General features: G+C 44.9%; 1 protein-coding gene across 4 annotated transcripts in view; it reads left to right on the forward strand.

Annotated features, from left to right (window-relative positions):
- LOC139545774 (rhotekin-like) overlaps positions 1-23,834 on the forward strand; it is a 144,836-nt gene that overhangs the window by 47,474 nt on the left and 73,528 nt on the right. Inside the window, exon 1 of one of the 4 annotated variants that reach the window (XM_071353933.1) lies at positions 7,323-8,450. The exons of the other annotated variants lie outside the window; for them this stretch is intronic. Coding sequence (XP_071210034.1) covers positions 8,355-8,450 — 96 coding nt within the window. The 5' untranslated portion in view covers positions 7,323-8,354. Of the gene's footprint in view, positions 1-7,322; positions 8,451-23,834 lie in introns of those variants that run through there. 4 annotated transcript variants of the gene reach the window in all.

Genomic DNA, 23,834 nt, shown 5'->3' on the forward strand with positions numbered 1-23,834 from the left:
CTGCAAAATCTGGACCCTTACAAATCAGCCGGGCTAGATAATCTGGACCCTTTCTTTCTAAAACTATCTGCTGAAATTGTTGCCACCCCTATTACTAGCCTCTTCAACCTCTCTTTCGTGTCGTCTGAGATCCCCAAAGATTGGAAAGCAGCTGCGGTTATCCCCCTCTTCAAAGGGGGGGACACCCTTGACCCTAACTGCTACAGACCTATATCTATCCTACCCTGCCTTTCTAAGGTCTTCGAAAGCCAAGTCAACAAACAGATTACCGACCATTTCGAATCCCACCACACCTTCTCCGCTATGCAATCTGGTTTCAGAGCTGGTCATGGGTGCACCTCAGCCACGCTCAAGGTCATAAACGATATCGTAACCGCCATCGATAGGAAACAATACTGTGCAGCCGTATTCATTGACCTGGCCAAGGCTTTTGACTCTGTCAATCACCACATCCTCATTGGCAGACTCGACAGCCTTGGTTTCTCTAATGATTGCCTCGCCTGGTTCACCAACTACTTCTCTGATCGAGTTCAGTGTGTCAAATCGGAGGGTCTGTTGTCCGGGCCTCTGGCAGTCTCTATGGGGGTGCCACAGGGTTCAATTCTTGGACCGACTCTCTTCTCTGTTTACATCAATGATGTCGCTCTTGCTGCTGGTGATTCTCTGATCCACCTCTACGCAGACGACACTATTCTGTATACTTCTGGCCCTTCTTTTGACACTGTGTTAACAACCCTCCAGGCGAGCTTCAATGCCATACAACTCTCCTTCCGTGGCCTCCAACTGCTCTTAAATACAAGTAAAACCAAATGCATGCTCTTCAACCGATCGCTGCCTGCTCCTGCCCGCCTGTCCAACATCACTACTTTGGACGGCTCTGACTTAGAATATGTGGACAACTACAAATACCTAGGTGTCTGGTTAGACTGTAAACTCTCCTTCCAGACTCACATCAAACATCTCCAATCCAAAGTCAAATCTAGAATTGGCTTCCTATTCCGCAACAAAGCATCCTTTACTCATGCTGCCAAACATACCCTTGTAAAACTGACCATCCTACCAATCCTCGACTTCGGTGATGTCATTTACAAAATAGCCTCCAAAACCCTACTCAATAAATTGGATGCAGTCTATCACAGTGCCATCCGTTTTGTCACCAAAGCCCCATATACTACCCACCACTGCGACCTGTACACTCTCGTTGGCTGGCCCTCGCTTCATACTCGTCGCCAAACCCACTGGTTCCAGGTCATCTACAAGACCCTGCTAGGTAAAGTCCCCCCTTATCTCAGCTCGCTGGTCACCATAGCAGCACCTACCTGTAGCACGCGCTCCAGCAGGTATATCTCTCTAGTCACCCCCAAAACCAATTCTTCCTTTGGACGCCTCTCCTTCCAGTTCTCTGCTGCCAATGACTGGAACGAACTACAAAAATCTCTGAAACTGGAAACACCTATCTCCCTCACTAGCTTTAAGCACCGGCTGTCAGAGCAGCTCATAGATTACTGCACCTGTACATAACCCATCTACAATTTAGCCCAAACAACTACCTCTTTACCTACTGTATTTATTTATTAATTTATTTTGCTCCTTTGCACCCCATTATTTCTGTCTCTACTTTGCACTTTCTTCCACTGCAAACCAACCATTCCAGTGTTTTTTTAGTTTTTATTTTACTTGCTGTGTTGTACTCACTTCGCCTCCATGGCCTTTTATATTTTTATTTATTTATACATATATTTGTTTGCCTTCACCTCCCTTATCTCACCTCACTTGCTCACATTGTATATAGACTTATTTTTTTTTTCACTGTATTATTGACTATATGTTTGTTTTACTCCATGTGTAACTATGTGTTGTTGTATGTGTCGAACTGCTTTGCTTTATCTTGGCCAGGTCGCAATTGTAAATGAGAACGTGTTCTCAATTTGCCTACCTGGTTAAATAAAGGTTAAATAAATAAATAAATAAAAATGCAACTTATGAGACTTGTTAAACACATTATTACTCCTGAACCTATTTAGACTTGCCATAACAAAGCGGTTGAACGCTCATTGACCCATCTATCGCACCTTCACAAAACAACAAGGTCATGGCTAAAGGACAAACAGACTCGTGAACATAATGCCTAGCTGCTTATTGCCGCTTTACATATTATCCGTTGTCTGTAGCTTGTGAGGTGTGAAGACTTTGTTGCTTTTATGTATTTTTTGCTTTGTAGAATTTTGTGCTTACGTGTTGCTTGTCCTATGTTGCTCTGCGTGTGCTCACTGCTCATTGTTTGTCTGTATTGTTATTTTAATTGTTTTTAATAACCTGCCCAGGGACTGCGGTTTAAATTTGATTAGTTATACTGAATACCGTTGGGTATGGCTTGCACGTTTATTAAGCATTTCACTGTACTTGTGTACGTGACAAATACAACTTGAGAAACCATGTCACACAGGTATGGTGCACAGACTGCTGTGATTCAGTGTGTTGTCGTTCTGGTGAGAGTCAGTCGGCAGGCTACCATGCAACACACCTGTTTCACCTGATGAGCTGTAAAACCAGACGGCAGTCGTACGGAAAACCCCTGGAGGAAAACACACACACAGACTGAGACAGACAGATGCCAGAGCACATTCAGTCAGGTCTGATTTGTTTTCTGTTCTCTTCCTGTACGTGACTTCATAGCAGACTTGAATACTGTAAACATGTGACATTGTTTTCTCTCATCAGTGTGCGGTTAGAGTGAGTACAGTGAACCACACACTTGGAGAGGTACGGGGGAGTACACACACAAACAGATATACTGTATATAGTGTCAAATAAGGTTTATTTGGCTTGTAACTATAGCGGATACCTTTTGGTGCTACATATAACCATATAACAGTGCATGTCAGAGCAAAAACCAAGCCAGGAGGTCGAAGGAATTGTCCGTAGAGTTCCAAGACAGGATTGTGTCAAGGCACAAATCTGGGGAAGTGTACCAAAACATTTCTGCAGCATTGAAGGTCTCCAAGAGCACAGTGGTCTCCATCATTCTTAAATGGAAGAAGTTTGGAACCACCAAGACTCTTCCTAGAGCTGGCCGCCGGGCCAAACTGAGCAATCGGGGGTGAAGGGCCTTGGTCAGGAAGGTGACCAAGAACCCGATGGTCACTCTGACAGAGCTCCAGAGTTCCTCTGTGTAGATGGGAAAACCTTCCAGAAGGACAACCGTCTTTGCAGTACTCCACCAATCAGGTCTTTATGGTAGAGTGGCCAGACGGAAGCCACTCCTCAGTAAAAGGCACATGACAGCCCACTTGGAGTTTGCCAAAAGGACTCTCAGGCCATGAGAAACAAGATTCTCTGGTCTGATGAAACCAAGATTGAACTCTCTTTGGCCTGAATGCCAAGCGTCACGTCTGTAGGAAACCTGGCACCATCCCTACGGTGAAGCATGGTGGTGGCAGCGTCATGCTGTGGGGATTTTTTTCAGCGGCAGGGACTGGGAGACTAGTCAGGATCAAGGGAAAGATGAACGGTGCAAAGTACAGAGATCCTTGATGAAAACCTGCTCCAGAGCACTCAGGACTTCAGACTGGGTCGAAGGTTCACCTTCCAACAGGAAAACGTACCTAAGCACACAGCCAAGACAACACAAGTGGCTTTCAGACAATTCTCTGAATGTCCTTGAGTGGCCAACCAGAGCCCAGACTTGAACACGATCGAACATCTCTGGAGAGACCTGAAAATAGCTGTGGAGCGACGCTCCCCATCCAACCTGACAGAGCTTGAGAGGATCTGCAGAGAAGAACAGAAGAAACACCCCAAATACAGGTGTGCAAATCTTGTAGCGTCATACCCAAGAAGACCGGATGCTGTTATCGCTGCAAAGGTGCTTCAACAAAGTACTGTGTAAAGGGTCTGAATACTTACACTACCGGTCAAAAGTTTGGGGTCACTTAGAAATGTCCTTGTTTTTGAAAGAAAAGCACAGACTCTCTCTCCCTCTCTCTCTCTCTGCCCATCCCACCCAGGGACATTGTCATCATATTTTCCACGTGTTCTCCTATTTGATCAAAGATGGGGAATGTAGATGCAGGTATAATAGAAGGGCTCTATAAAGAAGAAACAGAATGGTTCTACTGCCACAATTCTAGAACGATTCTTGGCTCTGTGTAGTTGGCCTACTACCTCAACAAAGCAGAGTCTATAGATCTCACTGCCTCATAGCCCTAGAATCACATTATTCCAGGATAAGGACTCACGCTAATGCCTGATTGGGTAATGGAGTGACTTCACACACACCTCCCGTTAGCTGATTAGCATATCGGGCGACACCACAGTCAGCACTACGCCAACAGCTAATTCGCACTCCCTAAATACCTGAGCTCTGTGGTGTCACTGGCGTGTCCAGGTATAATTATAACACTGTATTTCAACTAGCCGCCCCCTAGCGCACCCTATCATTTAGGTCAGCGGTAGGCAGCTAGATTCAGCCGTGGGACGATTTTTGCTGGAGCGGATCGTCGGGGTCCTGAACATAATTGCGATAATTTGTACAATACTACAACTAAACCCATAAAGAGATTGTTATTTTCATAATATATAATCATTTCATACCATGATTACTTGAGACACGATCAAATATATATATATATATTTTTTGTTGTTGTTAAAAATATAGATTGCGGGACGGTTTTGGTGGTTGTCTTTTGCCCTGGCTCTGCCTTCAGTCTATTGTAGCTGACCTAATAGGTAGTCGTGGATGTGTTTACACTGGAACTCTAGTGCATTGTTCAGTCCAATGACAGTCCAACCTGGTCTCAGAGCATTTCGTATAGTTCATAAGACAGTCCAATCTGTCTTATGTAACCATACCAAACATAGCATATCATACTAAATAGAGTGTCTTGTGTTTACGTACAGAATAATACGAAATGCTCTTAGACCAGTTTGGACAGTCCGGAATGGGACCAGATTGCTCTCCAACCTGGTTTCACAGTCCGTTGTCTGGCTGCAGTTGGTTTGGTAATGGAGACGTGATTGTTGGAAGTGTTCGAATTGGATGTAGATTCATGAGAAATGTATGGTCCGACTGACATGGGGGGAACCAGCATTGCTCTGTGGCTCATTCCATATAAACGCAGAATCCACCATGTGTCTCTTCTCAGCAGAAAGAAGCATTGAGAGATGAGAATAGCTGTTCTTTCCTACCTTGGATATCCCTATGTATTTTTGTTTTAACATTGTAATGTTCAGTGGTTTTGAAGTTTTGATGAAGTGGCACATGGAGTAGCCTTCACTGTGATTTGTATGAATGTTTTTATTGTGTATCTATTTAAATAGGATCTTAAATTATCCATTGATTATGACAACCTCCCAGTTAATTATTTGAATGTTAGAATGAGTGACATGTCCCTTTTTAATGGTGTGAGCTGACCTCTTGCAAGTCTTAGCTGATAGCTCACCCGAGGCCTCCTGCCTGAAGCACTTCAGTTTGTTTAAATGGAGGATGACATTCAGTGTGTGAGGGACAGCTGGAATGTCTGCAAGTTTGAACAAAATCAAGCTATTTGTCATGCTATCACCATCTGTCTCATCAATGTGAGAGGGAATCAGCCAGCTATCTCACAGGGGATTTTGCCCATCCTGTTGCGGAGTTCCACATGTCAGAGACTTTCAGAGGGGACTTCTGGGGATTGGGGAGGCTGAACCTCTGAACCAGTCAGACTGTTTTCATAAACACTGAACACCGCCCCAGAGAGTATTCCCCTCCATTATTTGTCTTTACACCTCCACTAGAACAATAAATCTATTTTCTTACTGTGTGCAGGCTAACCCAGTGTCTGAGGTCGATTAGTTGGGTAATTCAAACTTCAGGATGGAGGCTTTTCTTGGAGGAAATGACTCTGTGAGCTACTTCTCTCCCTTAGTCCTGCTCCTGTGCTCTGTGTGGGGAGGGCTTTGTTCATTTTCTTTTTTATGTGATATGTTAGGAATTCTGCAATTCATATGATGTCACACAAATGTTGCAATTCCCGCCAAATGTTACAAATCTAATTGTGCAATATGTTACACATTTGTTGTGTTCAAGATCCCTGTGTGCATCTTTTAAACCCAGAAGTTTCTCAGAGGAAAGTGAGAGGAACCTTTGGCATGAAGCAGACACTGGAACGCTTAGCTTTGGGATTGTCTCTGTCTCAGGACTCTGAAGAACCACTGGTGAAGAGGAAACGCACAATACAATAAATAACTAGAAATGGCAAGTTTGAGAGCCAGTGCTTTGAGAGTTGAAGAGTGGGGACCAACATTTGGCTGTGTCAACTGAGACAACGTTGGAAAGTTTAACTGTTTAGCCTACTGTTGATAAATTCAGCGATGCTTGGAAAACACAATTTTTTGTTGAAAACATATAGGCTTAGCATCTTTATTAGGCTACAACTTGGAAATATCCTCCCTTCGATTGCAAGCTCTAAATTGTAGCCTATTTTCAGAGTTTTAAAAACAGTAATAGGTCGAATAGTTTTCAGAATTCTATACTGATAGTCGCTTATTTTTTGTTTTACTTAAATTGGAGAACTCTATCCATTAGAACTGGGACATTTTCAGCTTCCAGGAATGGTATACAGACCCTTGTGACATGGGGCTGTGCATTATCATGCTGAAACATGAGGTGATGGCGGCGGATGAATGGCACGACAATGGGCCTCAGAATCTCGTCACGGTATCTGTGCATTAAAATTGCCATAGATCAAATGCAATTGTGATCGTTGTCTCTAGCTTATGCCTGCCCATACCATTACCCCACCGCCACCATCAGGCACTCTGTTCACAATGTTCATATCAGCAAACTGCTCATCCACACAACGCCATACACGTGGTCTGCGGTTGTGAGGCTGGTTGGACTTACTGCCATATTCTCTAAAATTATGTTGGAGGCGGTTTATGGTAGATAAATTCACAATAAATTCTCTGGCAACAGCTCTGGTGGACATTCCATGCTCCCTCAATACTTGAGACATCTGTTTCATTGTGTTGTGTGACAAAACTGCACATTATAGAGTGGTATCTTATTGTCCCCGGCACAAGGTGCACCTGTGTAGTGATCGTGCTGTTTAACCAGCTTCTTGATATGCACCTGTCAAGTGGATGGATTATCTTGGCAAAGGAAAAATGCTCACTAACAGGGATGTAAACAAATTTGTGCACCACATTTTTAAGAAATAAGTTTTTTATGTGGGTATGGAACATTTCATGGATATTTTATTTCAGCTCATGAAACATGAGACCAACACTTTAAATGTTGCATTTATTTTTTTGTTCAGTGTAATAATTCAGATTGTGTTCTGATCTCATTCCTTGTCAGCGTTTTGCTTTGTGGGACCGAGGTTTTCGGGGTTGATCTTTAATTTGCTGTTAGGTTAGCCATCTTTTCAACCCGTGATAATGCGCTGTCTGATACAATTTATTTCGTCATTTGATATCAAGTGTCTGAATAGATCAATGCTATCTGACCCGCCACAATTCCTTTTTAAATGCCCGTTTGTCTGTCATTTCGAAGACCTATTATTTATTTTTTAAGGGCATGGAGACAACAACATTCTCCCCTTCACGTACTTTGTATTTTTATTTTATATTTAATGCTCGGTTGCGAGAGGAGCATTGTATGGGTTAATTTAGCGTAACGTCCCTCGGCTACCGTGGCAAGTATTGCGCACATTTGAGTTGTTGTGGTGTTCGCTCCCGCGGAGGCAATGCCCTTTTGTGGAGAGGTCTTAACACAGCCGACAGACAGCACTCTCAATCAGGACGCAAAGACACAAAGAGAAGAATTGCATTTCAAAAAGGACCATTCTTTCCCATACTGCCAAGGAGGGGTGTTCACTGTGGGTGTTTGAGAAGCCCTTTGTTGCTTGAAAAAAGAAAAAAAAAAGGTAGCCAAGAATATGCACTGTGGACTAGCTGTATGTTTTATGAACAGTGTTACTGTATGCTGTTAGGGCGCTCGCACACGTCTCTTCTTGCGTTCGGAAAAGTCAGTGTATTGGGGACTTTGGAAGTTTTAACACAGCGAAACTGGTTTGGATATACTTCAGTAGACGAAAAGGTTACGGTGTATGCTATTTTGCGCAATGTTTTTGGAGACTTGTGCGTAACGCGCCACCTGTACTTTATCTAACAGCAAATTATCTAAACGGATCTACAGTACAGTCTCTTCATGTTTGTTTTCATCTGCCACCATGAGCGTTCTTGGCATTTTTTCATGGGTAATTTGAGTTTTCAGCTCCCATAAACGCTTTTAATTTGCAACAAATTAAGTTAATTTGAGGGGTGGAAGTGAACATTTTCAAGCATAGGCTACCTACCTACTACTTCGAGGGATGCCAATGGACAGATACGCAGACATGGAGGACAAACTGCGCATTTTGGAGGACCTGAACATGATGTACATCCGCCAGATCGCCCTCAGTTTACAGGTAATGTACCTTATGGAAGCTCTAACTGTCAGTCATCATTAAGTCCCTCCAGACACTCTCACGGGCTTTGTCTGATATCCTCTCTTCTTTCACCGGCCATTCAATGTGCAGTGTTGTCATGTCATATCTTTGCAGTGCATGTCAGTGAAGTGACATTTTCAAGCTTAAGTGCACAAATCATAGGGTGTCATAAGTCGGGGAGAGCTGTAAAGCTGTTTGGCATGCAGTCTGAGTGTATGATGTGGCAGGAACCAGGTAAGGTGTACAGGCTCTCACTTCCCGCTGAGCTGTTACAACTGTGTAGAGCACATGAGCCGGTTTACTGAGTGAGTTCACAGCCGTGCTGCTTTTTTTTTTTTTACATGTTATGTTAAAAGTTGAGCGGGTGTGGCTGAAGAATGTCTCTGACAAAGGGGTTATGCCTACTCAGTCGTGGTCTCCTTATGGCCGAGCTAGCTCTCAGTGAGAGAAAATAGAAAACAACACGCCATCTACAGTAAGTAAAGTCGGGTTAGAGAGTAACTAACATTGTCTCCAGCTGCACATGTGGGACTCACAAGTCCCCAAAGGGGCAACAGTGTGTGTGTGTGTGTGTCAGAGCAAAAGTGGGTGTGTGTGTGTCAGAGGGAGGAAGAAATAATGACGCAATACTTATATCAATAACTAACAAAGTGTGGTGTCATTGATGTGAACATTATTCTTAACAATTCGGTCAATTTGGTACTGATCTGAGCATAACATAGTCCACCTCAAAGAGAAAACGACATCTCTGTTCCTTTGACGAGCAGAGGAAATAGCTCGGGCATCTCAATGTCTTAGTCTGGGGAGAGAGGCGGGAGACACATGGTCATTGGAAGTGATACAGGAAATATATCAAAAGGACATCTTTAATGCTTCATTTCTTGGGCTTTTGGCCGCTCTGTTGTAAAACTATGTCGGCTCTGTGCTCTGCAGCTGTTGTGTGTTAGGGTGTTGGGGGCGTGTTATCTAAGTGACAATGGGAGTGCCAGCCTCTGCCACTGCTGGGCACTGTGTTGGGCAGTAATATCACCATGGCACAGGTTGGCAGCTCACTTCCAGTATACACACGGAAGTGTCTTAGTTCATCTGTTCCAAACAGACAGCCAGGTGGTCCATGTGGCTGTCTAATGGGCAACTTGGCTTGGTAATAGAGCAATGAATGTCTAATGGATGCACGCATACACACACACACAATGTGTCAACCCCTTTTCAGACCCAATACATATACTCAGAGTGGAGCTGGCTCCTCTCTCTTGAATAAAGACACCAGGTTTCACCAGCTAGCACTCTGGCATTTAGACAGAAACTAGATGCGTCTCCATTGTGTTTTTCATTTAACTAGGCAAGTCAGTTAAGAACAAATACTTCTTTTTACAATGACTGCCTACCCCGGCCAAACCTTCCCCTAACCCGGACAACGCTGGGCCAATTGAATTGGGTCTCCCGATTCCGGCCGGTTGTGATACAGTCCGGGATCAAACCAGGGTCTGTAGTGACGCCTCTAGCACTGAGATGCAGTGCCTTAGATCGCTGCGCCACTCGGGAGCTATAGTACCCCCTAACCAGAACAGAGTTTAGAACGCTGTCTTTGCCCCTGCCTCCCTGTTGAACCCCTAACCTATCAACCGCTCAGATATTAGAGTCATCATAGACACACTCATGAGTTGTAACCTTTAATTCCAGCCACCAAATGTCAGTCAGTCTCTAACCATTCAATTATACTCCATGAAAGAGCTTGCTTTAAGACACTGACTTGTTTACTGCACTGACAAACTGGAAGAAGCCAGTCAATGTACATGCTGAATCTGTGTTCTATGCTGGCCGAGAACGGTGGCAGATACTCTCTCAACGAAGAGATCCCAATTGGGTTGTCAGTCTATGTAATATCTCAGTTAACAGGCTTGTTTCTCTTCAGTGTTCCCCCGCTCCTTTCCTGCCTGGGTGGGTTGCTGGAACAGCGATTCTTTGTATGTGATGGAGCTGTGTGACCCACTGGAACTCCAGGATGACGACTTCTCTGTCTGCTGCAGAGAGGCCTCCATTCAGTCGTAGCATCATTTATCTTTTGCCCTAAAGGTCATTTAGAAGAGTGCTGTAGATGATTCAGTTGCTATGGTCTAAAAACACTGCCAACTTTAGCCCTTTGTTGTTACTGTTGCTGACTGGGAGGACTGTGCCTGTCCAGTGGGCAAACGTGAGTTCTCAGCTTAGTTCCTCCTGAGCTCTACAGGTAATACGTCCATTTGCTCATAGAGGGGCAGCTGTTCTGAGCTCATGTGGTTACATAGAATAACCCTGGCGAGGAAGCAGCAGAGCCAGCATTCCAGACACATAAGTGTCAGTGCACCACTCACAGAATTATAGTCCCTCAGTATTTCCCTTCTATTCATTTAGTGAGGGTCACCGCCACCCCAAAAGATACGATTACATACAGTACCAGTCAAAGTTTGGACACACCTACTCCTTCCATGGTTTTTCTTTATTTTTTACTATTTTCTACATTGTAGAATAATGGTGAAGACATCAAAACTATGAAATAACACATATCGAATCATATAGTAACCAAAAAAGTGTTAAACAAATCAAAATATATTTGAGAGTAACCACCCTTTGCCTTGATGACCGCTTTACACACACTTGGCATTCCCTCAACCAGCTTCATGAGGTCGTCACCTGGACTGCATTTCAATTAACTTGTGTGGCTTGTGTAAAGTTAATTTGTGGAATTTCTTTCCTTAATGTGTTTTAGCCAATCAGTTGTGTTGTGACAAGGTAGCTGAGGTATACAGAAGAAAGCCCGATTTTGGTAAAAGACCAAATCCATATTATGGCAAGAAAAGCTCAAATAAGCAAATAGAAACGACAGTCCATCATTACTTTAAAACATGAAGGTCAGTCAATCTGGAAAATGTCAAGAACTTTGAACGTTTCTAAAAGTGCAGTCGCAAAAACCATCAAGCGTTATGATGAAACTGGCTCTCATGAGGACCACCACAGGAAAGGAAGACCCAGAGTTACCTCTGCTGCAGAGGATAAGTTCATTCGAGTTAACTGCACCTCAGACTGCAGCCCAAATAAATGCTTCACAGAGTTCAAGTAACAGACACATCTCAACATCAACTGTTCAGAGGAGACTGCATGAATCAGGCCTTCATGGTCAAATTTCTGCAAAGAAACAACTACTAAAGGACACCAATAAGAAGACTTGCTTGGGCCAAGAAACATGAGCAATTGACATTAGACTGGTGGAAATCTGTCCTTTTGGTCTGATTTGAGTTCAAATGTGAGATTTCTGGTTCCAACAGCTCTGTCTTTGTGAGATGCAGAGTAGATGAATCGGATGATCTCGTGTGGTTCCCACCGTGAAGCATTGGGGTGCTTTGCTGGTGACACTGTCTGTGATTTATTTAGAATTCAAGGCACACTTAACCAGCATGGCTACCACAGCATTCTGCAGCAATACGCCATCCCATCTGTTTTGCGCTTAGTGGGACTATCATTTGTTTTTCAACAGGACAATGACCCAACACACCGCCAGGCTGTGTAAGGGCTATTTGACCAAGAAGACGATTGATGGAGTGCTGCATCAGATGACCTGGCCTCCACAATCACCCGACCTCAACCCAATTGAGATGGTATGGGATGAGTTGGACCGCAGAGTGAAGGAAAAGCAGCCAACAAGTGCTCAGCATATGTGGGAACTCCTTCAAGACTGTTGGAAAAGCATTCCAGGTGCAGCTGGTTGAGAGCTTTGCACACTCTTGCCATTCTGTCAAGGCAAAGAGTGGCTGCTTTGAAGAATCAAATCAAAAATATATTTTTGTTTGTTTAACACTTTTTTTTGGTTAATACATGATTCGATATGTTATTTCATAGTTTTGATGTATTCACTATTATTCTACAATGTAGAAAAGAGTAAAAATAAAGAAATCCTTGAATGAGTAGGTAAACAACAACAAAAAATCGTCCCTTTTTCAGGACCCGGTCTTTCAAAGATAATTCGTAACAATCCAAATAACTTCACAGATCTTCATTGTAAATGGTTTAAACACTGTTGTTTAATGAACCATAAACAATTAATGAACATGCACCTGTGGAACGGTCGGCAATTAAGGTCACAGTAATAAACTTGGGACACTAAAGAGGCCTTTCTACTGACTCTGAAAAACACCAAAAGAAAGATGCCCAGGATACCTGCTCATCTGTGTGAACGTGCCTTAGGCATGCTGCAAGGAGGCATGAGGACTGCAGATGTGGCCAGGGCAATAAATTGCCATGTCCGTACTGTGAGACGCCTAAGACGGCGCTACAGGGAGACAGGACGGACAGCTGATCATCCTCATAGTGGCAGACCATGTGTAACAACAGCTGCACAGGATCGGTACATCTGAACATCACACCTGCGGGACAGGTACAGGATGGAAACAACAACTGCCCGAGTTACACCAGGAACGCACAATCCCTCTTTCAGTGCTCAGACTGTCCACAATAGGCTGAGACAGGCTGGACTGAGGGCTTGTAGGTCTGTTGTAAGGCAGGTCCTCACCAGACATCACCGGCAACAACGTCACCTATGGGCACAAACCCACCGTCGCTGGACCAGACAGGACTGGCAAAAAGTGCTCTTCACTGACGAGTCGCGGTTTTGTCTCACCAGGGGTGATGGTGGGATTCGCGTTTATCGTCGACGGAATGAGCGTTACACCGAGGCCTGTACTCTGGAGCGGGATCGATTTGGAGGTGGAGGGTCCTTCATGGTCTGGTGCGTTGTCACAGCATCATCGGACTGAGCTTGTTGTCATTGCAGGCAATCTCAACGCTGTGCGTTACAGGGAAGACATCCTCCTCATGTGGTACCCTTCCTGCAGGCTCATCCTGTCATGACCCTCCAGCATGACGATGCCACCAGCCATACTGCTCGTGCGGTGCGTGATTTCCTGACCTCAATCCTATATTCCTGACCTCAACCCTATATAGAATTTGTGGGCAGATCTGAAAAAGCGTGTGCAAGCAAGGAGACCTACAAACCTAACTCAGTTACACCAGCTCTGTCAGGAGGAATGGGCCAACATTCACCCAACTTATTGTGGGAAGCTTGTGGAAGGCTAACCAAAATGTTTGACCCAAGTTAAACAATTTAAATGCAATGCTACCACATACTAATTGAGTGTATGTAAACTTCTGACCCACTGGGAATGTGATGAAAGAAATAAAAGCTGAAATAAATCATTCTCTCTACTATTATTCTGACATTTCACATTCTTAAAATTAAGTGGTGATCCTAACTGACCTAAGACTGGGAATTTTTACTAGACTTAAATGTCAGGAATTGTGGAAAAACTGAGTTTAAATGTATTTGAGTTAGGTGTATGTAAACTTACGACTTCAAGTGTGTGTGTAATTATTATATATTTTTTAAATAAGATTGTTAGTTCTCAAAGATAATCATCAAAATAAAATGCAAACTGTTGAGAAGAATCCACCATTTCCTAAATGTCATGGCATGGGGGGCCCCCCATTTGATTTTGTTATGTTTGAGTCACTCGGGTAGCATAAGAACACAGCATAAGCCATGGCAAAATGTGTAGAATTGCAGGACATTATGTTTTAACTAGACATTTTCTCTCAACCCCATGACAAAATGTCATTGCTGCTGAAAAAAAATCCTAGAGGAAGCACTGGTCCCTAACTCCTTGGTTGGTTTTCAGTCATCTAGAACGACTTTCTTCTACTCCTCCTAACTTCCCTGTTTGTTCAGGTTTTAACACGTCCCTTTTGAATAGTAGTGACCACATTCTTGGCTCCTCTGAGCCCTGTTTCTTGTTTTCCTTTTTTTCATGGCTGTCGCTCACCTCTGTTACTACGCTCATTAGGGCCACAGTAAAACGCCTCATCAGTGACTGCGCTGTGAAACACTTTTGTCTCTGGAATGCAGGAATTCCCAGCCCACGCTGCTGCTGGCTGATGGGAACAGGAAACAGTTCAGTGAAATGAGTGGTTCCCAATAGAGGGTCAGCATGATGTCATAGCACAGCCTGGACGGACACATGCACGAGCACATACACATGCGCACACACACTACTTACACACTTAACTGTATATTATTGACTGATATAGTAGATGTGCCTCATGTCTGAGTGACTGAGTAGTGCTCTGTGCTCTCTGTCCTCTTACTGAGAGGTCACAGGCAGAAGGGAGGGCCCTAGATGGCCACTCTCACCCATGTCTATAATTAGTCTGGAGGCTGTGTGTTCTGGAGAGTGGCCCAGAGGGCTGTCTAAGATTATGTACCAATGTGCATTGATCATGTATTGATGAAGCTACAGTACCAATAGTGTGTTACTTACCACTGGTGTAAGTGAGCGGAGTGTGGAGAGGAGCGTGCCCAATTTGACTGGTGCTCATAGCGAGATTCCCAAAGGCTGGAGCCTTGGCCTTCCTGGCCGCTACCAATTTTGCTTCAGTAGCGCTCACTTAATGAGCTCAGGGCATGCCCGGCCCAGCATGCGTTTGTTGTCTACTTGTGTGCTGCTATAGCCCCTTGCTACTGTCATGGAGGTCGCAAAATATTTGAAGAATATCATGAAGAAACCAATAAAACACACAGGTGCAAAAGATGAGGAGCAAGCGAGGGAGTGCGGCGACGTAGTGTCCACAGCTGAAGAAACATTGTGGAATCTGAAAAGACATGTATCCCGAAAGCATGATGGTGTACTTACTAGGTGCCTATGCTAAAAGAAAGGAACGAGGTGGGTAGTTAAGTGTGTCATTGTAGCAAAGTACTTATAAACAAAAAATCTGATCTCTTAAAAGTTTCCTACATTTTTGTTCTATTATCTGTACAATAGGCCATAATTGTTTTTAGCCCAATATTCCTGGCATTATCCAACTTTCAAGGAGCTTTCTGTTTTGATTGGGTTATTTTGCCTAAACTTTAGGCCTACTTTTAGAAAAAAAACAACTGCATCCCTGACCAGCCTGGCAACAGTTACCAAAAGGGTGTTTAATATCTCCAGTGGGTCTGCAAGCGCTCTCCAGGCACCATCACATGAGCCTGAAGCTACAGACTCAAAGGCACTGTTTAATTTGTCTTTCATTCTGTCAGTGTATATGCACAATTTATAGACTAATAAGGATTTACAACAAAACGTTGTTTAAATGTTGAGAGCTTAATGTCCCTGACTCCCTGTGTGTCACACTCGCAAATGCTTCACAATGTATTTCTTTGTTGGTTATAGCCTTGAAATAATATAGCCTAAATAAATCATTTGCTTTCCTTAGACTCTGTCTGGCTCCTGACCTACACTACATGACCAAAAGTATGTGGACATCTGATCGTCAAACATCTCATTCCAAAATCACGGGCATTAATATCAGTTGGTCCCCCCCTGCTGCTGTAACAGCCCCCACACCACTAGATGTTGGAACATTGCTGTAGTGATTTGCTTCCATTCAGCCACAGGAGCACTAGTGAGTCGGGCACTGATGTTGGGCAATTTAGGCCTGTCTTGCAGTTGGTGTTTCAATTCATGCCAAAGGTGTTCGATGGGGTTGAGATCAGGGCTCGGTGCAGGCCAGTCAAGTTCTTCCACACTTTTGACAAACCATTTCTGTATGGACCTCGCTTTGTGCACAGGGGCATTGTCATGCGTAAACAGGAAAGGGCCTTCCCCAAACTGTTGTCACAAAGTTGTAAGCACAGAATTGTCTAGAATGTCATTGTATTCTGTAGCGTTAAGATTTCCCTTCACTGGAACTAAGGAACCTAGCACGAACCATGAAAAACAGCCACAGACCATTATTCATCCTCTATCAGACTTTATAGTTGTCACTATGCATTGGGGCAGGTAGCGTTTTCCTGGCATCCACCAAACCCAGATACGTCTGTTGGACTGCCAGATGGTGAAGCATAAATTGTGATTTTTAATAAATGGAGCTAATTTGGAGGCAGTTTATTTTTATTTATACATTTTTTTTCCCCTGTGAGCGCGAAGCGTTTTTTAGCAGAGTGGTTGGAAAGGATGTGAGCGATTTCCGACTCCACTCGCATATTCTGTGTGTGTCTGTACGTCATCCTACACCCAGCTCTGACACCGGGGGTGCCCTTTCCCACTCAGCAGGGGTCCAGACTGGAACACGGCAGGATGCTACCAGGCTGCTGAACCCCTCCCCTCTTGTTGCGCCTGACGCCGCCGGCGCGCTGCTGCCTCTGATTGGCGAGTGATTAGACAGATCACAGATCATCTGCTCAGGATTAGTTAATCCAACAAGTAAGACCCAGCCAGCCCTACCCAGGCTGAACAACAACACTGGTATGGCTTCTTTTAAATCCACAGTGACGATACTGACAACCTGTTGTGTGCAAAATCCCAATTTATTTCAATTATATGTTTTGGTTTGAATGTGTGGTCGTGAAAAGGCATGCAGGCTCCTCATTGTACCTGTACAGTAATGTCGACTGACAAGGCAGATGTGAATGCAATCACTGCTTGAGTAACGTGCTGCTGATCCTGGCACGCCGATTGCCATGGTAACCGAGCTTCTGACCCCCTTGGCCATGACCTCCATAGGGTCAATGTTGGGATGCTGCCAGACGGTCTAGTTTGACCTCTCGCACAACCCTAAACTAGCCATGGTCAGAGTCAGTTTTAGTTCCACTGTTCTGGGTCTTGAAAGGTGAACGGAACAAGTTAAACCGCCTGAGTACCTACTGCCTACTTCAGACAGGCCACCATCACATACTTAGGTCAAATCTGATTTTGTTCTTTTACCTGTTTTAAGGCACAGATGACCAGAAGAAATAGTGTACATTCGAAGGTACTGCAACGGTCCATCCACACATTCATTAAGTCAGCAGGGAGATCCAGGGTCTTCTCTCCGCCCACTGTTGGTTCAGCTGTAAGGTTGTTGAAGTAGCCTAACTAATCCCAGACCTGTCTTCCACAGAGAAGGTGTGCAAGCCAACGCAGATAGGCCTGTTGTGTAGCTGACTATACAGTCCTGCATGAGGCCAAAACATTCCTACACAACGGGTCACTTCATCTCACTGCGTCACGCCACTACTCCCTAGTGTGTGTGTGCATGTATGTTTTTGAGGAGTAGTAGCTATGTCAGTAAGCCTTTTATACAGTTTCATGTTGTTTTGGTGAGAGACACTACATGTCTGTATCCTCATCCTGATCTCTCTGGGTTCTATCGTAAATGGGACTCTGTCTTTGCATCTGTCTCTTTGTGACTGTCACTTTCTCTCTTTGTGTGCCTCTCTTTGTAACTGTGCCCTGCATGGCTGTGCCACCAATATTCCCTGCAGTTGTGGAGAGGGAGTGGGCATGGGGGAGGTGGTGGAAAAAAAGGGTGCATTGTATATGGTCGCCCAGCCTTCCACTGGCCCCAGCTTGGGTCCGGGTTTGGTTAGGACTAGGAGCAGGCCTCGCCTCAAAGGGCACTCTGTGTGTGCAGGAACCAGTGAAATGCCTCGGCTTGAGCCAGCTTCCTTTGATAAACACTAGCCAGGAGGATGCAGGAGGAGACCGCCAGCCCAGCAACAGTAGCTGGGCCCGACCCAGCCTCTCCAACCCCTCTTTCTCTCCCCTCTTTTGCCCTGCCGCCCACTCTCTCCTTCCACTCGAATGTCCTGCTCTGGCCTTCCATGCACTCTCGAACAAGTGTAATTCCCTCTATTCTTATCCACGCTCCTTTGGCAAATCTCTACCATGACCTTGCTTTCACTCCTCTTCTTTCTCTCTTTTCTACCTAGCCTAGCACACCTCACACAAGCTTAGCACTATGGCATGATGTACATCAATACAGTGCCAGAGCAAATCCAATCAACCGGATTCAAATTGGCACTGAGTAGAAAGTTGTACATTCAATCCCTCCAAAAAAAAAGCACACTTAAAAAGCACACTTTTATAGTGTCAACAACCTCATAAGTAACTGGATTGCGCAGGCGGCGGAATTAAAACACAAGCCATAAAAACCTCAAAAGATACTCTGGAGATGCTGTGGATGTTGTTTTTACAGATGGTGGATATACATCTTTGAATGTTTATAAATGTACTGATTGTGTGTGGAAAAAGCTTTTCATCATTTTTGTTGTTGCTCTTAGATGTTTGCTTTTCTATTTGTAATAATGTAATTTCCATTTATGGTTATTCTGTTTGTGTACTTTGAGATTACAGTATTTCTACATATGCACATGAATGTGTTTGTATCTTTTGTGATTATATAAGTGAATTTTGGCATAGAACAGAAATCCATGTTATTATTTGTGTATTTTTATCTGTGTATCTCTGTGTTGTGTGGGAATTTATACATTGGGGAAGGTATCAGCCAGGGGACAAAGAACCACCGGCCTGAGGAGAGAAAAGTGGGTGAGATCCGGTAGTTATTGCGAAGCGGTAAGTTTCCTCATCCCCTTCGTAGGACTTTGAATGGTCCCACAAACAGTGGACTCAGCTTCCGACAGGGCAGGCGGGAGGTTCCTGGTGGAGAGCCAGACGCGATCACCAGGATGGAAAACGGGTGCCTCACTGCGGTGGTAGTCCGCCTGCTCCTTCTGGTGGCAGACGGCACGTTGAAGCCTCACGTGGGCAGCTTCCCAAACATCCTCTGCGCGCCGGAACCACTCATCCACCGCAGGGGCTTCGGTCTGGCTCGGGTTCCACGGGCCAGGGCCGGCTGGTACCCCAGGACGCACTGGAAGGGAGACAACCCGGTGGATGATGAAGTGAGTTCTGGGCGTACTCTGCCCAGGGAAGGAACCGGGTCCACTCCCTCTGCTGGTCCTGGCAGTAACTCCTCAGGAACCTCCCCAGCTCCTGGTTGGTCCTCTCCACATGCCTGTTGGACTGAGGCTGGTACCTGGATTTCAGGCTGACTGTGACCCCCAGCTTCTCCATGAGGGCTCTCCATACATGCAACATGAATTGGGGACCACAGTCTCCGACCATGTCCTCCGGAAGGCCATAGTGCCGGAAGACCTGCTGAAACAGTGACCTCAGCAACCTGGAGAGTGGTAGGGAGACCAGAGAGAGGGATAAAACGGCTTAATTTGGAGAAGCAGGTAGCAGTACTTGGTGGTGATGGCATTGAGACCTCTGTAGTCAATACACGGATGAAGACCCCCTCCCCTCCTCCTTGGCCACGCAGAAGAAACCTGCAAGGGAGGTGGATGGGCGGATGAAAACCTGTTGGAGAGCCTCCTGGATGTACTCCTCCATCGCCTTGGCTTCAGCCACCAACGGGGTAGATGCGGAGGCGCATTGTCTCTTAGCGGGTCGATGACACAGTCCCAGGGACAATGAAGGAGACAGGTGGCGCGACCCTTGGAGAAAACCTCCCGGAGATCCTGGTAAACCTCCGGGATGTTGGCCTGGAGGGTAACCAAAGGACTCTCAACCGACGTGGAACAGGGTTAGGGAAAGCAGGTCTTCCGGGTACCCAGGCTGTAATCTCCATCCTCGGCCAGGAGATGTTGGGGTCATGGCTTTGGAGCCATGGGAAGCTGAGGACAACTTTTGTGTACGGGTGCCTGGATGATAAGGAAGGGGAGGCTTTCTTGGTGCAGGGGTCCCACGGTGATAGTGATGTGTGTGACTGTGCCAGATCCCAGTGGTCGGTTATCCAGTGCTTGAACCGGAAACCAAGAGGAGAACGGGTATGATGTCTTCAGGGAGGAGGCAAAGGCCTGGTCAATAAAATTCCCTGCGGCACCTTAATCCACTAGAGCTGTGGAAACAACATATTATAGACAGACAGCTCGTGAAATCGGTACCAAAAAGGGTTTAGTGAAGATGATGGATGATCACTGGACCGTCCATCTGCTCAAATGACTCTTGGGTAAGAACGTAGCGGACACCTTTTAAAGCTGGTCTCCCTCCTGGCCACAATAGGGACAGAGCCCCAGTTGTCTCTGACGGCGTCGCTCAGTGTGTGGCCCCTACCTCCATAGGTTCATGACTCAGATCAGTCAACGAAGGGAGAGAGGCAATGGGAGTGCTTCTGAAGGAGGTTATCCAGACGGATGTTCATCGCTTTGAGTGGGCTCAATGAGTGACATCGCGGCATGCCAGCTCCGCAATCCTCTTCTGAATAAGGTGCGGAGCGCCGGCTCATTCCATCCGCTGGATGCTCCCACTGTACAAAATCTGAGGGCGTTCTTCGCAGCAGTCTGGTCCTCCAGCCGTAGTTTGAGTAGGCGCTCACCCCCCTCTCTGCCCTCCAGTGAATGATCGACGACGACTCTGAACAGAGCCATGAACCTCCCATAGGCACCCAGCTGCTCCCTCCCAGACGGCCGTAGCCCATTCCAATGCCTGCCGGGTCAATAGGGAAATAACCGTGGCAACCTTGGACCTCTCGGTGGTGGAGCTCCCGTTTTGATGAGCAAAGTAGAGGGAGCACTGGAGGAGGAAGCCACAGCATTTGGATGGAATTCCGTCATATTTATCTGTAAGGGACAAATGGGCATCGCTGACCTGGGCAGACTTCTGAATGGGCTAGGGTGCTAGGTCAACTCATGGTAGAGGATCATCCACTCTTTGGGGGAAACGCCCCTTGAGAAGATCTAGACGTTGAAGAACGCGAAGGACCTCGTCCTTCGACGTCCCCAGTTGCGCGCCAGCTGATCGTGGAGTGGCCAAAGTACAGTACCAGTCAAAAGTTTGTACACACCTACTCATTCTAGTTTTTATTTTTTTTAAACTATTTTCTACATTGTGGAATAATAGTGAAGACAAGCTGAAATAACACATTGAATCATGTAGTAACCAAAAAAGTGTTCAGCATCAATATATTTTAGATTATTCAAAGTAGCCACCCTTTGCCTTGATGCCAGCTTTGCACACTCTTGGCATTCTCTCAACCAGCTTCACCTGGAATGCTTTTCCAACAGTCTTGAAGGAGTTCCCACGTATGCTGAGCACTTGTTGGCTGCTTTTTCTTCACTCTGCATCCAACTCATCCCAAACCATCTCAATTGAGTTGTCAGGTGATTGTGGAGGCCAGGTCATCTGATGCAGCACTCATCACTCTCCTTCTTGGTCAAATAGCCCTTACACAGCTTGGAGGTATGTTGAGTCATTGTCCTGTTAAAAAAACAAATGATAGTGTCACTAAGTGCAAACCATATGGGATGGCATATCGCTGCAGAATGCTGTGGTAGCCATTCTGGGTAATTGTGCCTTGAATTCTAAATAAATTACTGACATTGTCACCAGCAAAGCACCCCCATACCATCACACCACCTCCTCCATGCTTCACGGTGGGACTACACATGCGGTGATCATCCGTTCACCTACTCTGCGTCTCACAAAGACACGGCGGTTGGAGCCAAAAATCTGAAAGTTGTACTCATCAGACCAAAGGACAGATTTCCACCGGTCTAATGTCCATTGCTCGTGTTTCTTGGCCCAAGCAAGTCTCTTCTTATTGGTGTCCTTTAGTAGTGGTTTCTTTGCAACAATTCGACCATGAGGGCCTGATTTCACACAGTCTCCTTTGAACAATTGATGGTGATGTCTGTTTCTTGAACTCTGTGAATCACTTATTTGGGCTGCAAATTCTGAGGCCTGTAACTCTAATGAACTTATCCTCTGCAGCAGAGGTAACGCTGCTCTTCCTTTCCTGTGGCGGTCCTCATGAGAGCCAGTTTCATCATAGCGCTTGATGGTTTTTGCGACTGCACTTTTAGAAACTTTCAAAGTTATTGAAATGTTCCGTATTGACTGACCATGTCTTAAAGTAATGATGGACTGTCATTTCTCTTTGCTTATTTGAGCTGTTCTTGCCATAATATGGACTTGGTCTTTTAGCCCTATTTGCTATTTGCCTGGTGGGTGATGACAACGGCGTGCTAGATAAAGGGGAAGTAATCAGGGAGGTGATGTCCAGGTGTGCCTAATGATGAGGCGCAGGTGTGTGTTATGAAGGTTGCCAGGTGTGCGTAAAGATGGGTAGCCAGGACCGATGGTTAGTAGACCGGCGACATCGAGCGCTGGAGAGGGAGAACGGGAGTAGACGTGACAAGTGTGCACACGGCTATTTTGTGTTGAGCCGTTAACAAAGAAACCTGTCTTCCTATATGCTTAATTGAGTTATTTATGTAACTTTAGTTGTGATACAAATGTTGGGCTATAATTTTTTTAGACATAAGGCTGCATGATCAAATTGCATTTGTCACGTGCCGAATTCAACAGGTGAAATGCTTACTTACAAGCCCTCAACCAACAATGCTTTAAGAAGTTACGAAGAAAAACGTGTAAAGTAAGAAATAAACGTAACAAATATTTAAACAGCAGCAGTAAAATAACAACAGCAATAGCGAGGCTATATACAGGGGGTAACAGTACAGAGTCAATGTGCGGGGGCTCCGGATAGTGAAGGTAATATGTAAATGTAGGTAGAGTGATCATGCATAGATAAACAGAGTAGCAGCAGGGTAAAAGAGGGGTCTGGGTAGCCCTTTGATTAGCTGTTCAGAAGTCTTATAGCTTGGGGTAGAAGCTGTTAACTTCTTTGGGCTGCAAGCCCGAAGCCGGGCACAATATGACAACAGCCACTTCAAGTGCAGGGCGCGAAATTCAAAATATATTTTTTAGAAATATTTAACTTTCACACATTAACAAGTCCAATACAGCATATGAAAGATAAACATCTTGTGAATCCAGCCAACATGTCCGATTTTTAAAATGTTTTACAGCGAAAACACCACGTATATTTATGTTAGCTCACCACCAAATACAAAAAAGGACAGACATTTTTCACAGCACAGGTAGCATGCACAAAACCAACCTAACTAACCAAGAACCAACCAAACTAACCAAGAAACAACTTCATCAGATGACAGTCTTATAACATGTTATTCAATAAATCTATGTTTTGTTCGAAAAATGTGCATATTTGAGCTATAAATCAGTTTTACATTGCAGCTACCATCACAGCTACCGTCAGAAATAGCACCGAAGCAGCCAGAGTAATTACAGACACCAACGTCAAATACCTAAATACTCATCATAAAACATTTCTGAAAAATACATGGTGTACAGCAAATGAAAGACAGGCATCTTGTGATTCCAGCCAATATTTCCGATTTCTTAAGTGTTTTACAGCGAAAACACAATATAGCATTATATTAGCTTACCACAATAGCCAGAAACACAAGCCATTTACCAGCAGCAAAAGTTAGCGATCGTAACAAACCAGCAAAAGATATATAATTTTTGACTAACCTTGATAAGCTTCATCAGATGACAGTCCTATAACATCAGGTTATACATACACTTATGTTTTGTTCGAAAATGTGCATATTTAGAGCTGAAATCAGTGGTTATACATTGTGCTAACGTAGCATCTTTTTCCCAC

Source organism: Salvelinus alpinus, chromosome 19, assembly GCF_045679555.1.
Source record: "Salvelinus alpinus chromosome 19, SLU_Salpinus.1, whole genome shotgun sequence".
NCBI lineage: Eukaryota > Metazoa > Chordata > Actinopteri > Salmoniformes > Salmonidae > Salvelinus > Salvelinus alpinus.